The sequence below is a fragment of the Phyllobates terribilis genome, unplaced genomic scaffold (genome assembly GCF_046119375.1).
Source record: "Phyllobates terribilis strain yellow unplaced genomic scaffold, ASM4611937v1 Scaffold_119__1_contigs__length_5224398, whole genome shotgun sequence".
NCBI lineage: Eukaryota > Metazoa > Chordata > Amphibia > Anura > Dendrobatidae > Phyllobates > Phyllobates terribilis.
In genome coordinates this window covers 4,780,957-4,801,852 of record NW_027362879.1, presented here as the reverse complement: position 1 = coordinate 4,801,852, position 20,896 = coordinate 4,780,957, and the positions used below count along the sequence as shown (strand labels likewise).

General features: G+C 44.1%; 1 protein-coding gene across 2 annotated transcripts in view; it reads right to left on the bottom strand.

Annotated features, from left to right (window-relative positions):
* Positions 1-334: 334 nt before the first annotated feature.
* LOC141201585 (uncharacterized) overlaps positions 335-20,896 on the bottom strand; it is a 50,301-nt gene continuing 29,739 nt past the window's right edge. Inside the window, exons 2-7 of one of the 2 annotated variants that reach the window (XM_073663576.1) lie at positions 13,458-13,607; positions 13,153-13,332; positions 12,941-13,064; positions 12,760-12,857; positions 4,684-4,774; positions 335-2,638 (exon numbers count right to left, since the gene is read on the bottom strand). In XM_073663576.1, the coding sequence (XP_073519677.1) occupies positions 858-2,638; positions 4,684-4,774; positions 12,760-12,857; positions 12,941-13,064; positions 13,153-13,332; positions 13,458-13,607 (2,424 nt within the window). In that variant the 3' untranslated portion in view covers positions 335-857. The remainder of the gene's footprint in view (positions 2,639-4,683; positions 4,775-12,759; positions 12,858-12,940; positions 13,065-13,152; positions 13,333-13,457; positions 13,608-20,896) is intronic. The other variant, XM_073663577.1, reaches the window with a different exon arrangement.

The following is a 20,896-nucleotide window of genomic DNA, read 5'->3' as shown; positions in this document are numbered from 1 at the left end:
TTGGTGTCATTTCTCCTCAAAACATATAAGGATCTTGGCTGTAACATGTCCTTAATGATTAATTTCTTACATTCTAGACTTTTCTTACACCAAACTGTGGAGTAGTGAGAGACGAGGGTTGTGAGAGATGTAACCAAGATATTGCAGCTATGGAGAAAAGATATCAAGGAAAAAGGAAATCCATCAACACTTGCAGATTACTGTTGCATAATTTTAATAGATGATTCGATACAGGAGTACAAGAAACAAGCAAAAAACAGTTGTCACTGAATGAGGACTAATTTTGTAGTGCAATTTCTGTAACTGTTTAAAATTCGCAATAGGGTTTAGACAGGTTTTAGTTATTTGAATTGTTCTAAGTTTTCTCTAAATAAATATCAGGAAAGTGGCATAACAAAATATTCTGCATCTGTATATTTACAAGAATAATAATGTTTCAAAGTACTGAAGCTTTTATCATTAATTATATGTAGCAGTAAAAGGAAAACTCAATTGTCCAATTTAAATTCAGGAGGTCAAACTCATTAAGAAATGGCTCAGTTCATAGCAGAACCTGACAACTTTTAAAAATATGTAAAACAGTGTTACATAATCTGAAAGGTCATTGAGCTAGGTTCTTCAGCTGCTCAGTAAGGAAGTGCAGCCTCTGTACAGGTCCCAGTACCTTCCTCTCCTCTGCACCAATCAGCTAAGTGTGGGGCTGGAGGAGAGAGCAGTTCTCTCACTGATCAGGAAGGACACTGTCTCTCATTGTTCTCGGTCAAAGGAAGCTACCTCCAGTCTATAGTATGCACTCATTTATTAGCAAGATTTTTTCTTGCTAAAAGTGTGTCTTTTCAAGTAAAACATTTTCCACATTAAGGATATAAAAAAGGCTTCTCCCCTCTATGACTTCTCTGATGTCTATCAAGATGCGCTTTCCGGTTAAAACATTTCCCACATTCTGAACAGGAAAAAGGCTTTTCCCCTGTGTGAGTTCTCTGGTGACTAAGAAGATTTGATTTCTGGTTAAAACATTTCCCACATTCTGTACATGAAAAAGGCTTCTCCCCTGTGTGAGTTCTCTGATGTGTAACAAGATCTGATTTCTGGGTAAAACATTTCCCACATTCTGAACATGAAAAAGGCATCTTTCCTGTGTGAGTTATCTGGTGTCTATCAAGATGCGTTTTCCGGTTAAAACATTTCCCACATTCTGAACATGAAAAAGGCTTCTCCCCTGTGTGAATTCTCTGATGTGTGATAAGACTTGATTTCACTGTAAAATATTTCCGACATTCTGAGCATGAAAAAGGGTTCTCTCCTGTGTGAGTTCTCTGGTGCTTAACAAGATTTGATTTCCCTGTAAAACATTTCCCACATTCTGAACAGGAAAAAGGCTTTTCCCCTGTGTGAGTTATCTGATGTCTAACAAGAGCTGATTTGTTGTTAAAACATTTTCCACATTCTGAACATAAAAAAGGCTTCTCCCCTGTGTGAGTGCTCTCATGTGTAACAAGATCTGATTTCTGGTTAAAACATTTCCCACATTCTGAACATGAAAAAGGCATCTTTCCTGTGTGAGTTCTCTTATGTCTATCAAGATGCGCTTTACGGTTAAAACATTTTCCACATTCTGAACATGAAAAAGGCTTCTTCCCTGTGTGAATTATCTGATGCTTGGTAAGACTTGATTTCTCTGTAAAATATTTCCCACATGCTAAACATGAAAAAGGCTTCTCTCCTGTGTGAGTTCTCTGGTGCCTAACAAGATTTGATTTCCCTGTAAAACATTTCTCACATTCTGAACATGAAAAAGGCTTTTCCCCTGTGTGAGTTCTCTGATGTCTAACAAGAGCTGATTTGTTGTTAAAACATTTCCCACAGTCTGAACAGGAAAAAGGCTTCTCCCCTGTGTGAGTTCTCTGATGTGTAACAAGATCTGATTTCTGGTTAAAACATTTCCCACATTCTGAACATGAAAAAGGCATCTTTCCTGTGTGAGTTCTCTGATGTATATCAAGATGCGCTTTCCGGAAAAAACATTTCCCACACTCTGAGCAGGAAAAAGGCTTCTCCCCTGTGTGAGTTCTCTGATGTCTATCAAGATGCGCTTTCCGGTTAAAACATTTCCCACATTCTGAACATGAAAAAGGCTTATCCCCTGTGTGAATTATCTGATGTTTGATAAGACTTGATTTCTCTGAAAAATATTTCCCACATTCTGAACATGGAAAAGGCTTCTCCCCTGTGTGAGTTCTCTGGTGACTAAGAAGGCTTGCTTTCCTATTAAAACATTTCATACACTTGAAACAAGGAAATCTATTCTTTGCTGTGTGAATTTTTTGATGTTTAAGAAAAAACTTTTTGAGGGGAAAACTATTTCCATATACTGACCGTGAAAATGGCTTCTTAGCTTTAGGAGCAGTTAGTTTTTTAATGCTTATTGTGTGACTTTGATTTTCCTTAGTAGTCGGTAATGAATCAGAAGATAGGACCTGTTTGAAAGGATAAGATGACAGATCTTTGCTGTGAAGGGATGATGGTAAATTTGGAGTAACAGCATTCCCTTCAATTGTATCCTGTGAGATCTCCAGCTCATCTGATTTGAAAATTGAAGATGTCAGCCGTCCCTCTGATCTCCTAGTACAGTTATCTGCTAAGTAAATAAAAATTATATTTGTATAAAATATTCTTGAAATTTATATTTTTGAACAGTTCTACTTAAACTGTTGGTACAAATGGCAAGTTATGTAAAAATATTGAATTATTCACCAAGACAGTCTGATAGAAAATCTCATAGCATGAACCAGTAGAGCTTGGTGTTCAACTGTTTGTTCATTCTGCCTCCCAAATATGAAATATGCGAAAATAATACCAATAAAAATTTCTACTCATCTCACAAAAAACAAGCCTCCACTCAGGCCCTTCATCTGTCAATGGAAAAACAGAGGTTTCCACATGATTAGTGGCTCAAAAACTCTTGAAAAGAAACATGGCTTCCATAAACCAATACAGCAAAATCCGCTCTTCCAAAGTCAAATATGATCCCTACTTAACTCAAATGGAAAGCACCACACCCTATTAAAGCTCACGCATAATGCCGGAAGCAGCCTGATACAGCCTTGTTCTCCGCTGGTTAGGTCCTCTGTGTTCAGCTCCCGTGTTGTGTATTTTCTTCTTAGTTTCTTCTTGTGATCCCAGCCCGTTTACTGACTACTGTCTTCTGATTTCGCATTTTCTCTGCCCTCCTTGTTCTCATCCGGCAACCTGACTATTCTTCTTGTCATCTCACACCACAGAACAGCAGGCAACATTAAGTCCAATCCTAGGGGTCTTTGTGTAAGTACAGATCAATGTAGAGGGGTTAAAGGGTGATGGGCAAAACTTTGACTATAGACAATAACACATCTAATGGAAAGATAAAAAAAAAAGCAACTAGTGGTGAAACCTCTCTGGGATAATTAAGAGTATGCATCTTGGTAGCTCCTGGCAATTTAAACTATAGTAAGGGCCAATATTTTCTGTCAGATGAGTATCAAGAAGAAATATACATTTAATGCAAACTTTTTATAATAGTGCAGAGCTGAGGTGTCTTAAATGTAAAACTTGGGCATTTGGAAGAGACAATGGAGACCTTTTTTGGAAGACTACCATTGAGTTACAGACTCACATAAGTGAGGCAGGCCAATCCCAACACAATCAAACTATCGTACAGAATGAACCTGTATAAAAAAAGAAGACAGAATAAAAAAAAAACACTTTACATCCCCAGCAAGAATGTATGTTTGGGAGAGGGGGACTCCAACACTAAATCAGAGTTGCACTTATTTATGGTAGACCGTTGGAGCTACTATGAGTCCTGACCAGAAGAGTAGAGAAAGTAGTAATGCTCCCCATTTCAGGATAAATTGTATGTAAATTCTTTAGGATCGATAATATAATTTATGACGTGGAGTGAATCCATGAAACCAGGGCTCGAGTCATGCCAACATATCTCCTGCAAGCATGAATACATTTTTTACAGCCATCAGCCACTCACAGCTTAGAGATATATCATGGCAAAGTTGTGACGTTTTTGTATACTTTATCTATTTGAAGTTATTTGGTTTAAAAATAAATTGAAAAGTCAGGGTAAAGGGAAACTCCGTTGTTATTATACAGAAATTCACACTTGGCCCTCACTGCACGTTTAATGTTGCCTATCATAAAAGCGAGGTTTGGTCATAAAGACTGGACCTGGTCTTGTAGGGACCATATGAGCACATTCAGCAGCACAGAAGGGAGAGAAGGAAGATTCATCTAATAAGATATCAGGGTTCTAAGAAGCCAACAGCGTCATTACCCTCTGCTTTCTCTCACAGGCCCATCATAATATTTTTCTTCAAGTGATTTTCTAACTTGTCAGCACTTTCTACATATGCTGTCATTTGCATTGGTAGTTTACAGATCTGGGCAGGTAACAGTCAGGATCTTCTAATTTCAGTTGGTAGGTGGATCTTCCAGGTTGTAAGTTCTATAGAAAAGGGATTTCAATGCCCAAAGTCATTTGAACTGTTTTTGGTGGAGGACAATGTTTTGGTCTAGAGGCAAAATGGTGATCACACGATCGTGATACAGCTGGACTACATGACCAGTAAACCAGCCACAGCCGGTGACTGAGAAGAATCTGTGACTTCTCAGCGTTTAGTGGTCACTACTCACCTGGGTAGCCATATGTAGGAATCTCCTCTTTACACCGCTCATCACCCCTCACATATGTCTTTGTAGTTTTAATATGGTTCAGATCTTCACCCTGAAACAAATATTGTACAAGTCACAGACAGATGGAAAAGTCACATATATGATCAGTAGTGATGAGCGAGTACCGTAATATCCGTAATCGCTATACTCATAATGAGTACTTTGCAATAATCGCGTATTCATTCCAAATAGCGAGTACAATGTAAGTCAATGGGAAATGCTGGACCCTACAAAGAGGTCTGGGGGCCTGAGGAAAAGGCAGGAATGGATAGGAAAGTGATGAAACAGAATGGGAAGAGCCTGGAGAATATGCCTGCATTTCTGACTCACATATGGTTTCTGGGAATAAGTTTGTCGCAGTATTACGCCACTTTACAGACACATAAGAACAACTACCAAACCTAACCTAAATTGCATTTAACAGGCCAAAAAGATTATGAAACAGTTTTTCCTGCACAATCACTTGTATATAAGGCTATATAAACTAGAGAAACCTAAAAAATATCCTTTTAGCCTTTGTTCACACATAATGTTGTGGCTTTTTTTCGCCTTTTACAATTGGGAGGGCCCTGAGTTATACATTTTGTAGGTCCCTCGGACATAAATCATTTTTCAGTTCGCTATTCCCCAGCACTTTACAAGCACAGCTAGAAAGTACTAGTAGGTATGTAGATCTTTTACTTGAGAGGCCTCAGGTGGCTCTGTAACATGCGACTTGGAGGGACAGCTGTTACTTAGACATTTGGGCGGTCCCTCCATCATTGACACTCAGATAGTGGAATACATATTCAATAGCAGTTTACAATGTGCCCATTGTAGCGTTGGGCTTGACCCTCCTCCTCCTCTTCCACCACCACCACCATGTGATACTGCGGCCCTAAATTCAAATGTTCAGAGGCCTTTTAGTAGGCAGGAAAGCTGAGTTTTGTGAGAGCCCTCGTGTGGCCCTGTAACATACATTTTGAAGTGCCCTACTCTAGAGATTTTGGAGGTCCCTCGTGTACATCTGAGAGTGCCATCACTTACTCATATTGTAGGGCCCTCACTGTATTATTTAACTCATTTAGGGGCAGAGACTACAGAGAAAATATCCAAGAGAAATGGAGTACTAGTAGGTAGCAGTGAGTGCAGCCTGCGATCTTCAGGTATGGCTGAACTTAGTGAACCGGAAAAATAAAGCTGCACTAGTTAACTGGATGACGAGCTCAAATACAGTGCCTACAAGTAGTATTCAACCCCCTGCAGATTTAGCTGGTTGACACATGCGGAATTAACTTGGCATTGTGACATTTGTACTGTAGATCAGCCTGGAAGTGGGAAATGCACTGCAGCAAATTTTTTTTTTTTTTTTTTTTTTTTTAAACGTAAAAAGTTAATTCAGAGTGTCATTTATTATTCAACCCCTCAAACCACAAGAATTCTGTTTGGTCCCCCTAAAGTATTAAGAAGTAGTTCAGGCACCAAGAATAATGAGCTTCACATGTGTGGATTAAAGATCTCTTTTGCCAGCCTTTCCTGACTATTTAAGACCCTCCCCAAACTTGTGAACAGCACTCAGACATGGTCAACATGGGTAAGACAAAGGAGCATTCCAAGGCCATCAGAGACAAGATCGTGGAGGGTCACAAGGCTGGCAAGGGGTACAAAACCCTTTCCAAGGAGTTGGGCCTACCTGTCTCCACTGTTGGGAGCATCATCCGTAAGTGGAAGGCTTATGGAACTACTGTTAGCCTTCCACGGCCAGGACAGCCTTTGAAAGTGTCCTCCCGTGCCGAGGCCAGGCTTGTCCGAAGAGTCAAGGCTAACCCAAGGACAACAAGGAAGGAGCTCCGGGAAGATCTCATGGCAGTGGGGACAGTCAATACCATAAGTAACGTACTCCACCGCAATGGTCTCCGTTCCAGACGAGCCCGTAAGGTACCTTTACTTTCAAAGCGTCATGTCAAGGCTCGTCTACAGTTTGCTCATGATCACTTGGAGGACTCTGAGACAGACTGGTTCAAGGTTCTATGGTCTGATGAGACCAAGATCGAGATCTTTGGTGCCAACCACACACGTGACGTTTGGAGACTGGATGGCACTGCATACGACCCCAAGAATACCATCCCTACAGTCAAGCATGGTGGTGGCAGCATCATGCTGTGGGGCTGTTTCTCTGCCAAGGGGCCTGGCCATCTGGTCCGCATCCATGGGAAGATGGATAGCACGGCCTACCTGGAGATTTTGGCCAAGAACCTCCGCTCCTCCATCAAGGATCTTAAGATGGGTCGTAATTTCATTTTCCAACAAGACAACGACCCAAAGCACACAGCCAAGAAAACCAAGGCCTGGTTCAATAGGGAAAAACTCAAGGTGTTGGAGTGGCCTAGTCAGTCTCCTGACCTTAACCCAATTGAAAACTTGTGGAAGGAGCTCAAGAATAAAGTCCACATGAGACACCCAAAGAACCTAGATAACTTGGAGAAGATCTGCATGGAGGAGTGGGCCAAGATAACTCCACAGACCTGTGCCGGCCTGATCAGGTCTTATAAAAGACGATTATTAGCTGTAATTGCAAACAAGGGTTATTCCACAAAATATTAAACATAGGGGTTGTATAATAATTGACCCACACTTTTATGTTTAAAATTTAATAAAATTCAACTGAGCAACATAACTTTTTGGTTTGTAAGATTTATGCTTCTGTTCATAAAACCTACTCTCGTTTGCAGTTTGAAGGCTCTAACTTATTTGCATCTTATCAAACCAGCTAAATCTGCAGGGGGTTGAATACTACTTGTAGGCACTGTATATCACTTGTGCAAGTCAATGGACAAAGGATATATGGTGCTTCCCTCGAGGATGGATTGGTGAAGCTTCTCCAAATGGCTCAGTTATTTTTGATTGTTAATATTCCCCAGATTATATAGGAGGAGAAGACTTCTTGATATTGTACTACTTGGTCCAGTGCAGAATGTGCATCGTACTTCCAAAAATTACTCCTGGGGGCTGTGTCATAAGTGCAGGGACATTCCTTGACAAGGGCATCCCTTGTCAAACATTATCTACAATGGAGTACTGTAGTAGTTATGGCCCTCAATTCAAATTTTCAGAGGGCCATCAGTCGGTCATCAACAGTCAGTGTAAATTTCTATTGAATATGTATCCTCTATCTCAGTCACAATGTGGCACAAGCCAGGCATGTTTTTTGCCAAATGGGGTGACTGACAGTACATTTCTATTGAATATGTATTCCCTATCTCAGTCACAATGCGGCACAACCTGTGACTAGGGCCTCAAACTTACAATGACAAATATTAGTTTGGTAGGACCACTGTACAATGTGCATAGGGTTTGTAAAAATTAGCCCAATGGGCTGAATCATGGTTGACGCAGGAAGCCACCATCCCAAGGGTCTCCAATCACAAATAGTAGTTAGGCTGGAGTAGGAATACTGTCCTGGTTTGTCCACTGCACAATGTGCATAGTTTGTAAAAATTAGCCCTATGGGCTGAGTCATGGTTGACAAAGGAAGGAATCTGGTTTTTATGAGAAGGGGGTGAGGTTAACAGCAGTAGCATGAATCTGCATGTTTGGTGAATTTAGGTTGGCTTGCTGTCATCTGGAGGGATTACAAACTGTGGAGATATCCAGTCCTTGTTGAATTTAATCAGAGTAAGTCTGTCTGCATTTTCCATGGAGAGGCGTGTGCGCCTATCAGTGATGATTTCCCCAGCGGAACTGAAAACACGCTCAGACACCACACTAGCAGCCGGGAAGGCCAGCACCTCCAAGGCATATAAAGAGAGGTCGGGCCAAGTGTTCAGCTTAGACACCCAATAATTAAAGGGAACTGAAGCGTCAGAAAGGACACACGTATGGTCACTTAAAAGTAATCCTTGACCATGTTCTGCAACTTATCCCTCCTTGGCATTTTTATAGGCACAGATAGCCCTTGCAGTTTTGCTGGTTTATTTAAAATTGGCCAATTTGGGCACATTTTCCCCCCACCTCCGTTGGAGCTTGGGTTCGTGTATCTCCCCATTATCCCTTGGTGTTGAAAAGAGCTGGTACCTATGCCACCATCATTATCTGAAGGTGATATTTTCAGCAACTGATCCACAAAGGCCCCCTTAAACGATTCCATTGTACAACCCCTGGCAAAAATTATGGAATCACCGGGCTCGGAGGATGTTCATTCAGTTGTTTAATGTTGAAAAAAAGCAGATCATAGACATGGCACAAAACTAAATTCATTTCAAATGGCAACTTTAGGCTTTTAAGGAACACTAAAAGAAATCAAGATTAAAAATGTGGTACTCAGTAAGGGTAATTTTTTTCAGACCAAGCAGAGGGAAAAAATTATGGAGTCACTCAATTCTGAGGAAAAAATTATGGAATCACCCTGTAAATGTTCATTTCCAAAACTAACACCTGTATCAAATTAGATCTGCTCGCTAGTCTGCATCTAAAAAGGAGTGATCACACCTTGGAGAGCTGTTGCACCAAGTGGACTGACATGAATCATGGCTCCAACACGAGAAATGTCAATTGAAACAAATGGGTGGATTGGACAACCTTTCAGGGTAGGATCTGGTGTCCGTCAGTGCTGTCCTCTTAGCCCTTTGCTTCACGCCTTTGCAATTGATCCCTTCCTCAGAAGGATCGATTGTGGATCGTTGGCAGGGGTGCGGATGGGCAGGGCGGCGCCGGAGGCTATCTTGAGGGTAGTGGCCTATGCGGACGATATCACCGTATTTGTTTCTTCGCAAGAGGAGGCAATGGTGGTGATGTCAGAAGTGGAGCGCTACTCTGAGGCATCCGGGTCCAAGGTCAACCAGGATAAGTGTGAAAGTCTCTGGCTGGGAGGCGGAGATCCCATGTTTGATCTTCTGGCCACCCTCCCCGAACCCCAAGAACACGCCAAAGTCCTGGGCACTGAATTCGGCAAGGGTGATTACCTCATGAAAAACTGGGAGGCCAGAATCAAAGATGTCGCCCAAAGAGTGGACCAATGGAAGGGTTGGTCTTTGAGCCTGAGGGAAAGGGTTGACCTGTGCAAAGCTTTCCTGCTCCCCTTGCTAATCTACCTGGGCAGCGTCTGTGTCTTGCCAAAGCCTCTCTGGACACGGGTCTACAGTCTGTTCTTCCAGATGTTATGGGGGAATAGACTGAACCTAGTCAAGCGGGAGGTCACTTACCGCACAAGGAGACTAGGGTGGTTGGATATGGTGAACCCCATGGTGTTCCTAGTGAACACCTTCTTGAAAGTTAACGTGGCAAACCTCTGGAAGGAGAGGGCTCCTCCATGGGTATTATCCTGCAAGGGATGGTTTTAGCCATCAATCTTCAGGGGGAAGATTGAAAGATCCTCGCACACTGCATGGGCATCTCCCGGCTTATGTTATCCCGGTTCTCAAAATGATCCACCGGTGGGGTCTGGGAATATGGGGAGTGAGGTCCCTCCCGAGGAAACTCCTTGATAGGAGGGTCTTGCTTTCTCATTTTCAGAGTCCATTGGTCCTCAAGAACTGCCCAAGTCGGGATCTGGAGGTTGGGTTGAGTTTGTTAAATTCTAGCAGGATCCCCAAGAAGTACTGGGACTTGACTTGGTGCTGCTTCCAAGGTAAGCTGTGTGTAAGGGGCAATTTGAAGTACAGGAGCTCCGAGGAATTGCCCCCTGTGAGGCTTGTGCTAACATGCTGGAAAGCATGGAGCACTTCCTGCTTCATTGTCGCTTTAATACAGAGGTGTACAACAGGGCAGGAGATCCATTGGTTGGTCACGGCTGGCTACTCTGTCCTATGCCGGGTGGGCCTATGGAGCGTTCGGAGACCATGGGAGAAGGTACCGAACCACTTTATTCATAATAAGTGTAGTGGTCAAGTATTTCACGTGGAAAGCACGAGTTTTAGTTTTGACGCAGAGTAAAATCCTAAGTGCAGATGAAGTTTGTAGGAACATCCTAGGTGACCTGGTGAAGGTACGTTCTCTGGAGTATGAAAGACTGGCTTCCCAGAGGGCGGCCCGTCTCTGGAGGGGCTTTTCCTTCAGGGTGCCTTAGTCCGGTAGTACTCCTATATCCAGGTGGTGGGCTGATGTCTTTTGTTTTGTATTTATGTCTCCTGAATAGGTTTGCAAGCATCGAACTTGAGCCTTGTGAGAATGTAGGTTGCCTTTGCCCTGGCCTCTGCTCAACTTGGTATGGCAGATGCTACAGCCTACAATGTTTTTCTCTGAAGGACTTTCAGAAAAAAAAATTCCACACAGCAGCTGAACACCCCCTTACCCTGACTTGGCGGACAGCGGGGGTGCTCTTGGGAACAGTTGACCCAGTTCTCACTCTGGGCAAACCATGACCCCTTGGTGCCTGTGTTGGTGCTACATATCCATCTTCCTCTGTGTTGCTGTCATGGCTACGCATGCCAATGGTCCAGGTCGGATCAGTGGACTCATCATCGACTACCTCGTCTTCCATCTCATCCTCCTTCCCAGTTGACATTGTAGGCTGACCTGATAGCAACTGTGTCTCATCATCATCAGCCTCCACCTCTGGAGACAAAAAATAATGTTCCGCCAAGTGTCTTTCTTCTGGCCATAGGTCCTCAAATACATAAGCATCAATGCACGCCACCTCCTCTTGTCCCTCTTCAATGCTGCACAGTGATAGTCCAGAGCCAACCAAAGGATACATACCAAACAGATCCTCGGAGTGGCCAAGCTTGGGGTCATATGTCTCCTGTGACTGATAATGGTTGGAGGAAGGAGAACCAGCTTCAGGATTGGATGGGCCAGTCTTCTGTGTATCCACAGTAGACTGTGTGGTCGTGGAAGATTTGTTGTTGCCTGACAAATGCTTAGAGGCCTTTTCTGCTATCTGCTCTCTTTTCAGAATCTGCTCTCACTCTTGTGGCTTCCACACACGTTTACGTTCCAAACTGGGAAATTTTTCCAGGAACATAGTGGATGCATCAAGCTGCTTCTGACCTGACACAGACTGAGTGCCTTCTCACGCACCATTGACACATCCCTTAACAACAGACTTTTTTGGCATTTTGGGTTTTGTTGACAGATTTTCAGATGTTGATGGCACAAGCCAAGCTAGCTGTCACAGCCAAAATAGTGGTTCAAATGGCCTGGTGCGTGCTTTGTTGCAGGCAGTAGGAAATGTTTGGACTACTGCTTTGTGTAGGGCACAAAACACTTTTTTTAGTGGACTAATATGGACAGAAGGCAGGCTCTGACCCCTAAAACAGCAGGGAAAACAGACTGGTGCTAAAAAAAAAAAAAAAAAAAAAGGCAGCACAAAATGCTACTTCTGTGTGTGCTGGCAAAATATTGCTTTGCCTCTGACAGGAGCTGTTTTAATATGGACACTGGTAGAACGCTACTTAATACACTCCCTACCTAATACACAATCTCTCCCTCCTTGTACTCTGACTTTGTTGTGTGTCTTCAGTTCTGAAAAGAGCTATTTTTTGGTGGTATTATGGAGCTAGTGAGCGGCTACTTTAAACACAGAACTAGCATACACTGCAGGTAGCCCTTAAAAGGGCTTTTGTTTTATCAAGAGGCCTAAACACTCTCCCTAGCAGCTCAGCAATCTCTCCGCATGCTTATAGAATGCAGGCTCCAGATGCAATGTGCACAAAATGGCGACGACAGGGCTTGAATAGACCCTATGAAGCTGGGTGGCCAGCCAATCACAGTAATGCCACAACCAAGATGTCTGAAGAATTACTGTGATTGGTTATGAAGCCCAGAATGTTTAGTGGCTGCAAAGGAGGCGCCAAAACTGCAGAGCAGGACATTCGAATATAGCGAGGCGAACACAAATGCTCGCAATATAACAAGTAACCTGAACACTGTACTATCCGTGCGTATAGCGAATACACTCACTCATCACTAATGATCAGCTCTAATCCAGCCATCTCCACCATTCTCATTATACAAGTACAAACCATACAACTCTGGTGGATAAAACAAGACCGAACACAAGACCTTCACAGCCGTATACACATCACAGGAGAGATCTCATGACACCTTCTCTCCATGTACCTGATAATCCTGAGGAATATTGGGATCTTCTTGTTTACAGTCCTGTGGAAGAAGAGGATGTGGACATCTCTCTGGTGTTGTCCTCTTACTGGATAGATCTAGAGGAAGCACATACAGGGACTGAATTCATTCTTTACATATAGACAATTAAAGGCTGTGTGTATTCAGTCCTGTCTATTACCCGGTGATGTGAGGGGCTGGGGAACCTCCGTCTTGACGTCCTTGTACAGATCTTTGTGTCCTTCTAAATACTCCCACTCCTCCATGGAGAAATAGACAGCGACATCCTGACATCTTATAGGAACCTGACACATACAATGATAGTTATCCCTCCAATCCCTTCATAGCTTTACTATAAAATGTCCCAGCATTCCTCATTCCTAGCAGTGTCACCTCTCCAGTCAGCAGCTCAATCATCTTGTAGGTGAGTTCTAGGATCTTCTGGTCATTGATGTCCTCATGTATCAGGTGGTGAGGTGGAAGCTCCGTGATTGGGCTCAGGGGTCTTCTCCATCCCTCAGACACAGGGTCCTGACAGCGTTCACTAGAGGTCTTCTTCACTACTGTGTAATCCTGATTATGGAGAGACACATTCATAAATCTCACTACGAATATTTCCAGAATCCTCACCTCTCCAGTTCTGTCTGTTATTTCCATACATAAGAATGATGTAATGTGACGTCATCAGAATCTCTCACCTCTCCAGTAACCCAGAAGAGGATCTCTAGGGTGAGGTGCATTATTTTCTCAGCCATCTTGTCTGTGTCCATATTCATCTTTGATGCGTAATTCTGGAAAATTCTCTTATATAGAAGATATTCACTGAGAGGATCCGATATTGTAGAGACCTGAATGTGAAGTTGAGCAGATGTAACGGCACAAAAACCCTGTGTAATAATACAATTACTGGAGATAATAAGGGAAACATTTGAGGAGATTTATGTTTTACAGTATCTAGTTTTCTTCTTTACATCTACTAATAAAGCCTATATATTTTAGGCCACAGACAACAAGTAGTTTCTTCCTCAGAATCTGCAAGTGAATACCTTTCCCATAGACTCATCTTCCTTATTGCTAATTCTAATCTCATTTACCAACACTGGAATCGGCATTAGCAATACTGCAGGAGATATTGATTACACGTGATATGAGAAATAACTACTTTATGATTAAGACAAAATCTTCATCTTCCACTACGGCTCTAGATACATATTTGGCCAGAGTCTGTCACTGACTACATCACAACCGGCCGTCTATATGTTTCCCGTCTTCACCGGACTGTCATCTTCTATCACGTTAGATCTCAGGTCTGATTCACACTTCGAAGTTTGAGGCATTTATAAAAGCTTGTTTGTAAGACCACAAAGACAGGAGTTATTTGATACCAAAATTTCCATATACAGTGTTTTATGGGGTTTCAAAACAAAGTGTGAATATCAAATTGAAATCATTGCTGTTGAGATTTTGTGCAAATTTCAACGCCTCCTCCTGTGTGCCTCCCCATATCAGGAGGAGTTCGTCGATAAATCGACCGTACCATATGATTTTTTGGGCTGTAAATATTGCTCTCAAGGTAAATGTGTTGCTCCTCCCATTTGGACATTAATCCAATGACGGTGAAAATTTGCTGCCCATACTTACTCCCCTCCTTTGTAAGAAAAAAAAAAAAATTTGATTGTCAAAGCAGAATAATTATGATCCAGAAGAAATTTAACTGACATGTTAATGAAATCTTTTATTTCTACTGTATACGTGCTATAGGTATCAGAGTATTAGCTCAGGCTAGTTAATGCTACACTGTGTGGTATGGATGAATATAGAGCTACACATGTGGTCAAAATTGTTAGTACCCCTCGTTTAACCCCTTACTGGCCTGGGGTATATGAGTACGCCCCAGGCCATCACCCCCGGTTCAGCACGGGCTTCGGCGTTGAGCCCGCACTGAACCGGGCACATTTCAGCTGATTCTTACAGCTGACATGTGCCCGCAACAGCCTCGGGTGGAATCGCGATCCACCCGCGGCTGTTAACCAGTTAAATGCCGCTGTCAATCTCAGACAGCGGCATTTAAAAGGGCCGCGCCGGAAGTGTGTCACTTACCAAGCCCATTGGTGACCCCGTCATGTAATCGCGGGTCACTGATGGGTGGGCATGGCAACCCAGGGTCTGCAGCAGACACCAGTGGTTGTCATGAAAAGATTGCCATAAGTGCCACCTAGTGGTCGGCGCTAATAGCACAGGAGCATTTCTGCTACATAGAGGTGATCTGCTCATCGCCTCTATGTAGCAGAGACAATCAGACAGTTGCTGCTTCTAGTCTCCTATAGAGACTATAGAAGCAAGCAAGAAGTGTAAAAAAATGTTTTTAAAAATATAAAAAGTTTAAATCACCCCCCTTTTGCCCCATTCAAAATAAAATAATAAAAAATAAACCCCACACACACATATTTGGTATCGCCGCGTTCAGAATCGCCCTATCTATCAATATAAAAAAATAATTAATCCGATCGGTAAACGGCTTAACAAGAAAAAAATTCCAAAAGCCAGAATTACGCTTTTTTGGTCGCAGCAACATTGCAATAAAATGCAATTATGGGCGATCAAAACATCGGATCTACCCCAAAATGGTATCAATAAAAACGTCAGGCAAAAAATAAGCCCTCGCCCGGCCCCAGATCCCGAAAAATGGAGACGCTACGGGTCTCGGAAAATTGCACCTTTTTTTTTTGGAATTTGGAATTTCACTACTTAAATAAAAAAGAACCTATACATGTTTGGTGTCTACTAGTGTTGAGCGAACATGCTCGACACTGCTCGGTACTCGCCCAAGCATCACGCTACTCGGGATGTTCGGCGAGCACCGAGCATTTCCGGGTTACTCGGGCGGGAGCTCGGGTCTCCGCCCAGCATGTTTGGCGCTCTTTACAGAGCCAATGAACATGCAGGGATTGCCAGCCAGTCACTGTAATGCCGCAGCCATGTTGTTTGTGGGCATTACAGTGATTGGCTGGCCGCACAACGTCACCTCGAGTATTTAAAACCGGGCGCTGCCATCTTGGACACAGACGCCCGGGATTAGCTAGTGTAGGGAAAGTGCTGCTGAGCTAGGGAGAGATTTATACTGCAAAATAGTTAGTGTAGGGTCTCTAAAGGCTGCCAGATCAAACAAACAGTCCTTCTCAGGACTAATATCCATCTCAGATATCAGGCAGGCAGGCTGTATAGGAGACGGAGTGGTTATACCAGCTGCATTACAGTCCTGTGTGCTCCTGTTGCTGAAATTTCTGGACTTAGCTCCAGGTCTCGGGGGGCCAGGAAAAATCCTTTTTTCTCATCTAAATCCTCTTTTTTTTCCCTCCTTCACACTGTACAAATACCCGTCTTATTAACCTTTTGGTGTCCCCCCCAAAAAAAAAAAAGTGTGTCTGTGACAGTTCAGACACAAATATATCTGTTTAAAAGAGTCTGGTGTAGGCCAGAGAAACAGAAGTGTGGTTTTGCAGTTCCACAGTTCAAACCTCTGTATTATCCACTTTTGGGCCATTTTTACATAAAAAAAAAACCGTTTGAGTGTGTCGCACACTGTTCAGCCGCAAGTATATATATTTAAAAAAGTCTGGTATACACCAGTAAATTATAACTGTTGTTTTGCCGTTCCATGGTAAAAAATCTCTATTATCCAGCTTTTGGTATTTTTTCCGTTAAGAAAAACAGTAACGGTTCCTCCCTGATTGTTCAGATTGTTTAAAAGAGTCGGGTGTAGGCCAGAGAAATAGAACTGTGGTTTTCCTCTTCCACGGTTGTAATCTACTTTTTATTACCCTTTTTCCATTGATAGGTGAAAATGTGCCACAACCAACAGCCACATCTTCTCACTCCCAGTTCTTGACCGAATTACTAGGGAAACACAGAACAACACCAGTATTGCGACCTGATCAGTGTGAACAGGTTATTAATTGGATAGCAGATAATACTTCCAGTTACCTGGCCACCACCAGCTAAGGTCGGTCTTCCACACGGTCAAATGTTAGTCGCCGTGAGTCTCGACCGCATACTCCTCCTCACCCTGATGCTCCTTCCTCCCACCATGCCGAGTGTCGTCAGACAGCAACTGATCCCACACTGGGACACTCTGAAGAGCTGTTCACTGGTCCATTTCCAGATTTGTGCCCCTCGCCTGCTCCGCTTGAAGTTGTGGAAGGGGAGATCCCATTTAGCGATGCCCAAATATTTGAACAGCCACGGCCACAGGAAGTCGACGCTGGCAATTTGTCACAAGAGGTGGACGATGACGAGACAATTGCCAGGAAGTGAGGAGGAGGATCGTGGTGCGCAAGTGGAAGAGGAGGAGGTGGTGGATGATCTAGTAACTGACCCGTGGCAGGAGGACATGCAGAGCGAGGCCAGCAGCACACAGGGTGAGGGAGGCAGAGTACCCCAACAGGCAGGAAGAAGCAGTGTGGTGGCCGCATACAGAAGGCAAGCAACAGTTCCCCATAACACCAACATAAAGGACGTTGCCAGTACAACCTGTAGGTCTTCCAGAGTCTGGAATTTTTTTAAAGACTCTGCTGATAACCCCAAAAAAGCCATTTGTACCACCTGCCAGGCCAGCATCAGCAGGGGTGACAAAACTACCCCTCTGACCACCACCAGCATGATCAGGCACATGGCAGCAAAGCACCCGACTTTGTGGGGTGAACCCCAGGGTCCACGACCAGTGTCAGCTGGTGTCACCACTGCTTCTTCCACTGTTGTGCGTGCAATAGAACCCCCTGTTGTGTGTGCAAGGCAATCCCCTGTCCATACTGCATGCAAAGATGCCCCCTACTCTCAGTCTTCACTTGTTATGGCAGTTTCTCAAGAAACAGCATCAACGTCCACGTCCCACCGCAGCGTTCAATTGTCCATATCCCAGACCTTTGAACGTAAGCGGAAATTCGCAGCCAACGCCCCACAGGCCACAGTCCTAAATTTGCACATTTCACGACTGCTTGCGTTGGAAATGCTGCCTGTTAAGCTGGTGGAGACGGAATCCTTCCGCAACCTTATGGCGGTGGCCGTCCCTCGGTACTCGGTCCCCAGCCGACACTATATTGCCCGGTGTGCCATCCCCGCAATACACAAGCACGTGTCCCAAAACATCTGCCGTGCCCTGAACAACGCAGTTACTGGGAGAGTCCACCTGAAAACGGACACGTGGACAAATGCTTGTGGCCAGGGACGGTACATCTCCCTGATGGCATACTGGGTAAACATAGTGGAAGCCGGGACCCAGTCGGATCTTGGGACGGAACACATCCTCCCCACACCGAGGATTGCGGGCCCTATGTCAGTCAGAGTTGCCCCCACAGTGTACAGCTCCTGCGCTTCATCATCCTCCTCCTCATGTTCAGCCTCCATCTCAGATATCACCACATCAGTTACAAGCTGGAAGCACTGCAGTACTGCCTCCGCCAAGCGGCAACAGGCTGTGCTGAAACTCATAAGCTTAGGTGAGAAACCTCAAACTGCTTGTGAGTTGTGGACAGCTGTGAAAGAGCAGGCAGATCTGTGGCCGAGACCGCTGAACCTACATCCAGGCATGGTCGTGTGTGACAATGGCAGTAACCTGGTGGCGGCTCTGAGGTGAGGCGAGATCACACACGTACCATGCCTGGCTCATGTGCTTAACCTCGTGGTTCCACGGTTTCTTAAATCGTACCCAGAGTTGCCAGATCTGCTCGTCAAAGTACGCCGCCTGTCAGCTCATTTTCGCAAGTCAGCTAAAACTTCCGCCGCCCTTGCTGTATTGCAGCAGCGTTAGCAGCTTCCGGCACACCGACTGGTGTGTGATGTCCCCACACGTTGGAACTCTACCCTCCACATGTTGCAAAGGATTTGTGAGCAGAAGAGAGCAGTTGTGGAGTACCAGCTGCAACAAGGCCGTCGATATTCAGGTCAGACTCCACACATAAGACCTCAGGAGTGGACCTGGATGTCTGACATATGTATCATCCTAGAAAGAGAAATCTGACAGATTTGGGCAGTAAATATGTAATACACTTATTATATATGTTATATTCCATTGTATTGTATCACCCACCTCGGACCAAACAATGACATGCATAAAAGGGGAAGAGCGAGAACTCAAAAAATTGGTGATCCATCACAATTGTATATAAAAGGTATAAATTTTATTAGAACATCACAATTGGGGTGAATAAACACATACAAAGTCACACTGTGGATTAAAATGATGCACACAGTGGAGACAGAAATTTCATACAACTATGATTGTCATGAGATGTACAATAATCAGATTACCAATATTCATAGTGTAGTAGGTATTCCTAACATGGTAGGCATCTGTTCACATTGCCCTGCACACTAATGCTATGAAACATATATCACATTACAGTACTTAATATAAATCATGTCTATCACATATATCATATTACAATAATCAGCCTGTGGGCAGGTGGATATCACCATATACAGCAGGAATTACCTCAGAATAGACTGTCACGTGCGCACCAACCCCGACGCGCGTTTCGGCGACCAGCCTTTGTTTATTCACCCCAATTGTGATGTTCTAATAAAATTTATACCTTTATATACAATTGTGATGGATCATCAATTTTTTGAGTTCTCGCTCTTCCCCTTTTATATATGTACCATCCTGACAAACTTTGAGGAGTCCACCAAGATGGTGAGTGGCGATGACGCCATCATTAGCGTCAGCATCCCACTTGTCTGTCTTTTGCAACGCTCTCTGCAGAGAATTAAAGAGGAGGCATTGCAGCCAGAGTATGATGAGATGGATCAAGAAGCTGTAGCGGGCGATTACACACAGCCCAGCCTCATCTCATCCCAATGTGCATTGGGGGACAATGAGGGAGAGGAGGAGGAGGAAGAACAGGAGCTGGTATCATGCGCTGTAGATGGTAGTACCTGTACAACTGTCATACCGTCGGTTCAGCGTGGGTGGCCTGAGGACAGGGGGAGGAGGAGGAGGAGAGCATGGTCAGTCGTCAACTTGGTGAGGTCACGGAAGTCTTGCCCGTTACCAGTCTGGCAAGCATGGCTGACTTTATGTTACGCTGCCTTAACTGTGACCCTCGCGTTGTCAAAATGTTGGGTGACAGTCATTACTGGTTGGCGACACTTTTAGACCCCCGCTACAAGGAGAACAAGGAGAACTTTTACTCTCTTATTCCTGAGGAGGAGAGGTCTACAAAAATGGGGCAGTACCAGAAGGCCCTTGCTGCAGAACTGTTAAAAAAATTCCCATCTGAACACGCTAGCGGCAGAGGTCACAGTTCGTTGCCCAACCAAGGCGTACATGCGAGAGAGAAGCAACTCCAATCCAGCAGAGGCAGGGGAACACTGTCAACATTCTGGGACAGTTTTCTCAGACCCTCCCTTCGGACAGACCCTGAGGCGCGGGGTACTCTCACAAGGAGTGGAAAGTTTCAAAAGATGGTGAGGGAGTACCTTGCCGACCGTACCAGCGTCCTCCGTGATTCCTCTGTGCCTTTTAATTATTGGGTATCCAAGCTGGACACTTGGAATGAACTTGATCTGTACGCCTTGGAGGTCCTGGCCTGCCCTGCCGCTAGCGTGTTATCGGAGCGTGTTTTTAGTGCAGCTGGGGGAATTATAACTGATAAGCGTACTCGCCTGTCAACTAACAATACTGACAAGCTGACCCTTATCAAAATGAACAAGGGCTGGATTGGGCCAGACTTCTCATCACCACCAAATGACAGCAGAGTAACATAAAGTCAAATCCACGGTGTTATTTCGGGAGGTGTATTCTCATGCACCACTTCACACCCACACATGGGTATACGCTTCCTCATTTCAGCTGTTTTTTGCTCTTCTCCTTATCCTCAGCCTCCACCACCACTATACCACCAGGGTGACAGTGGTCCGTGTTGCCAGCATTGCGAGTTCCTCCGTCCTAATTTTTGGCAGCTTTTGTTTGGAAGGCATAAGCAAATACTATGGGAGACCCACTCCCCAATAATGGGAATAATATTTTTAAGATGCTGTACTGTATGGCTCTTGTAAGGGGCATTAAAACCGTCTTGTTAAGCTACTGCGACCTCCACCACTCTTCCATGGGGCATTAAAACAGTCTTGTTAAGCTACT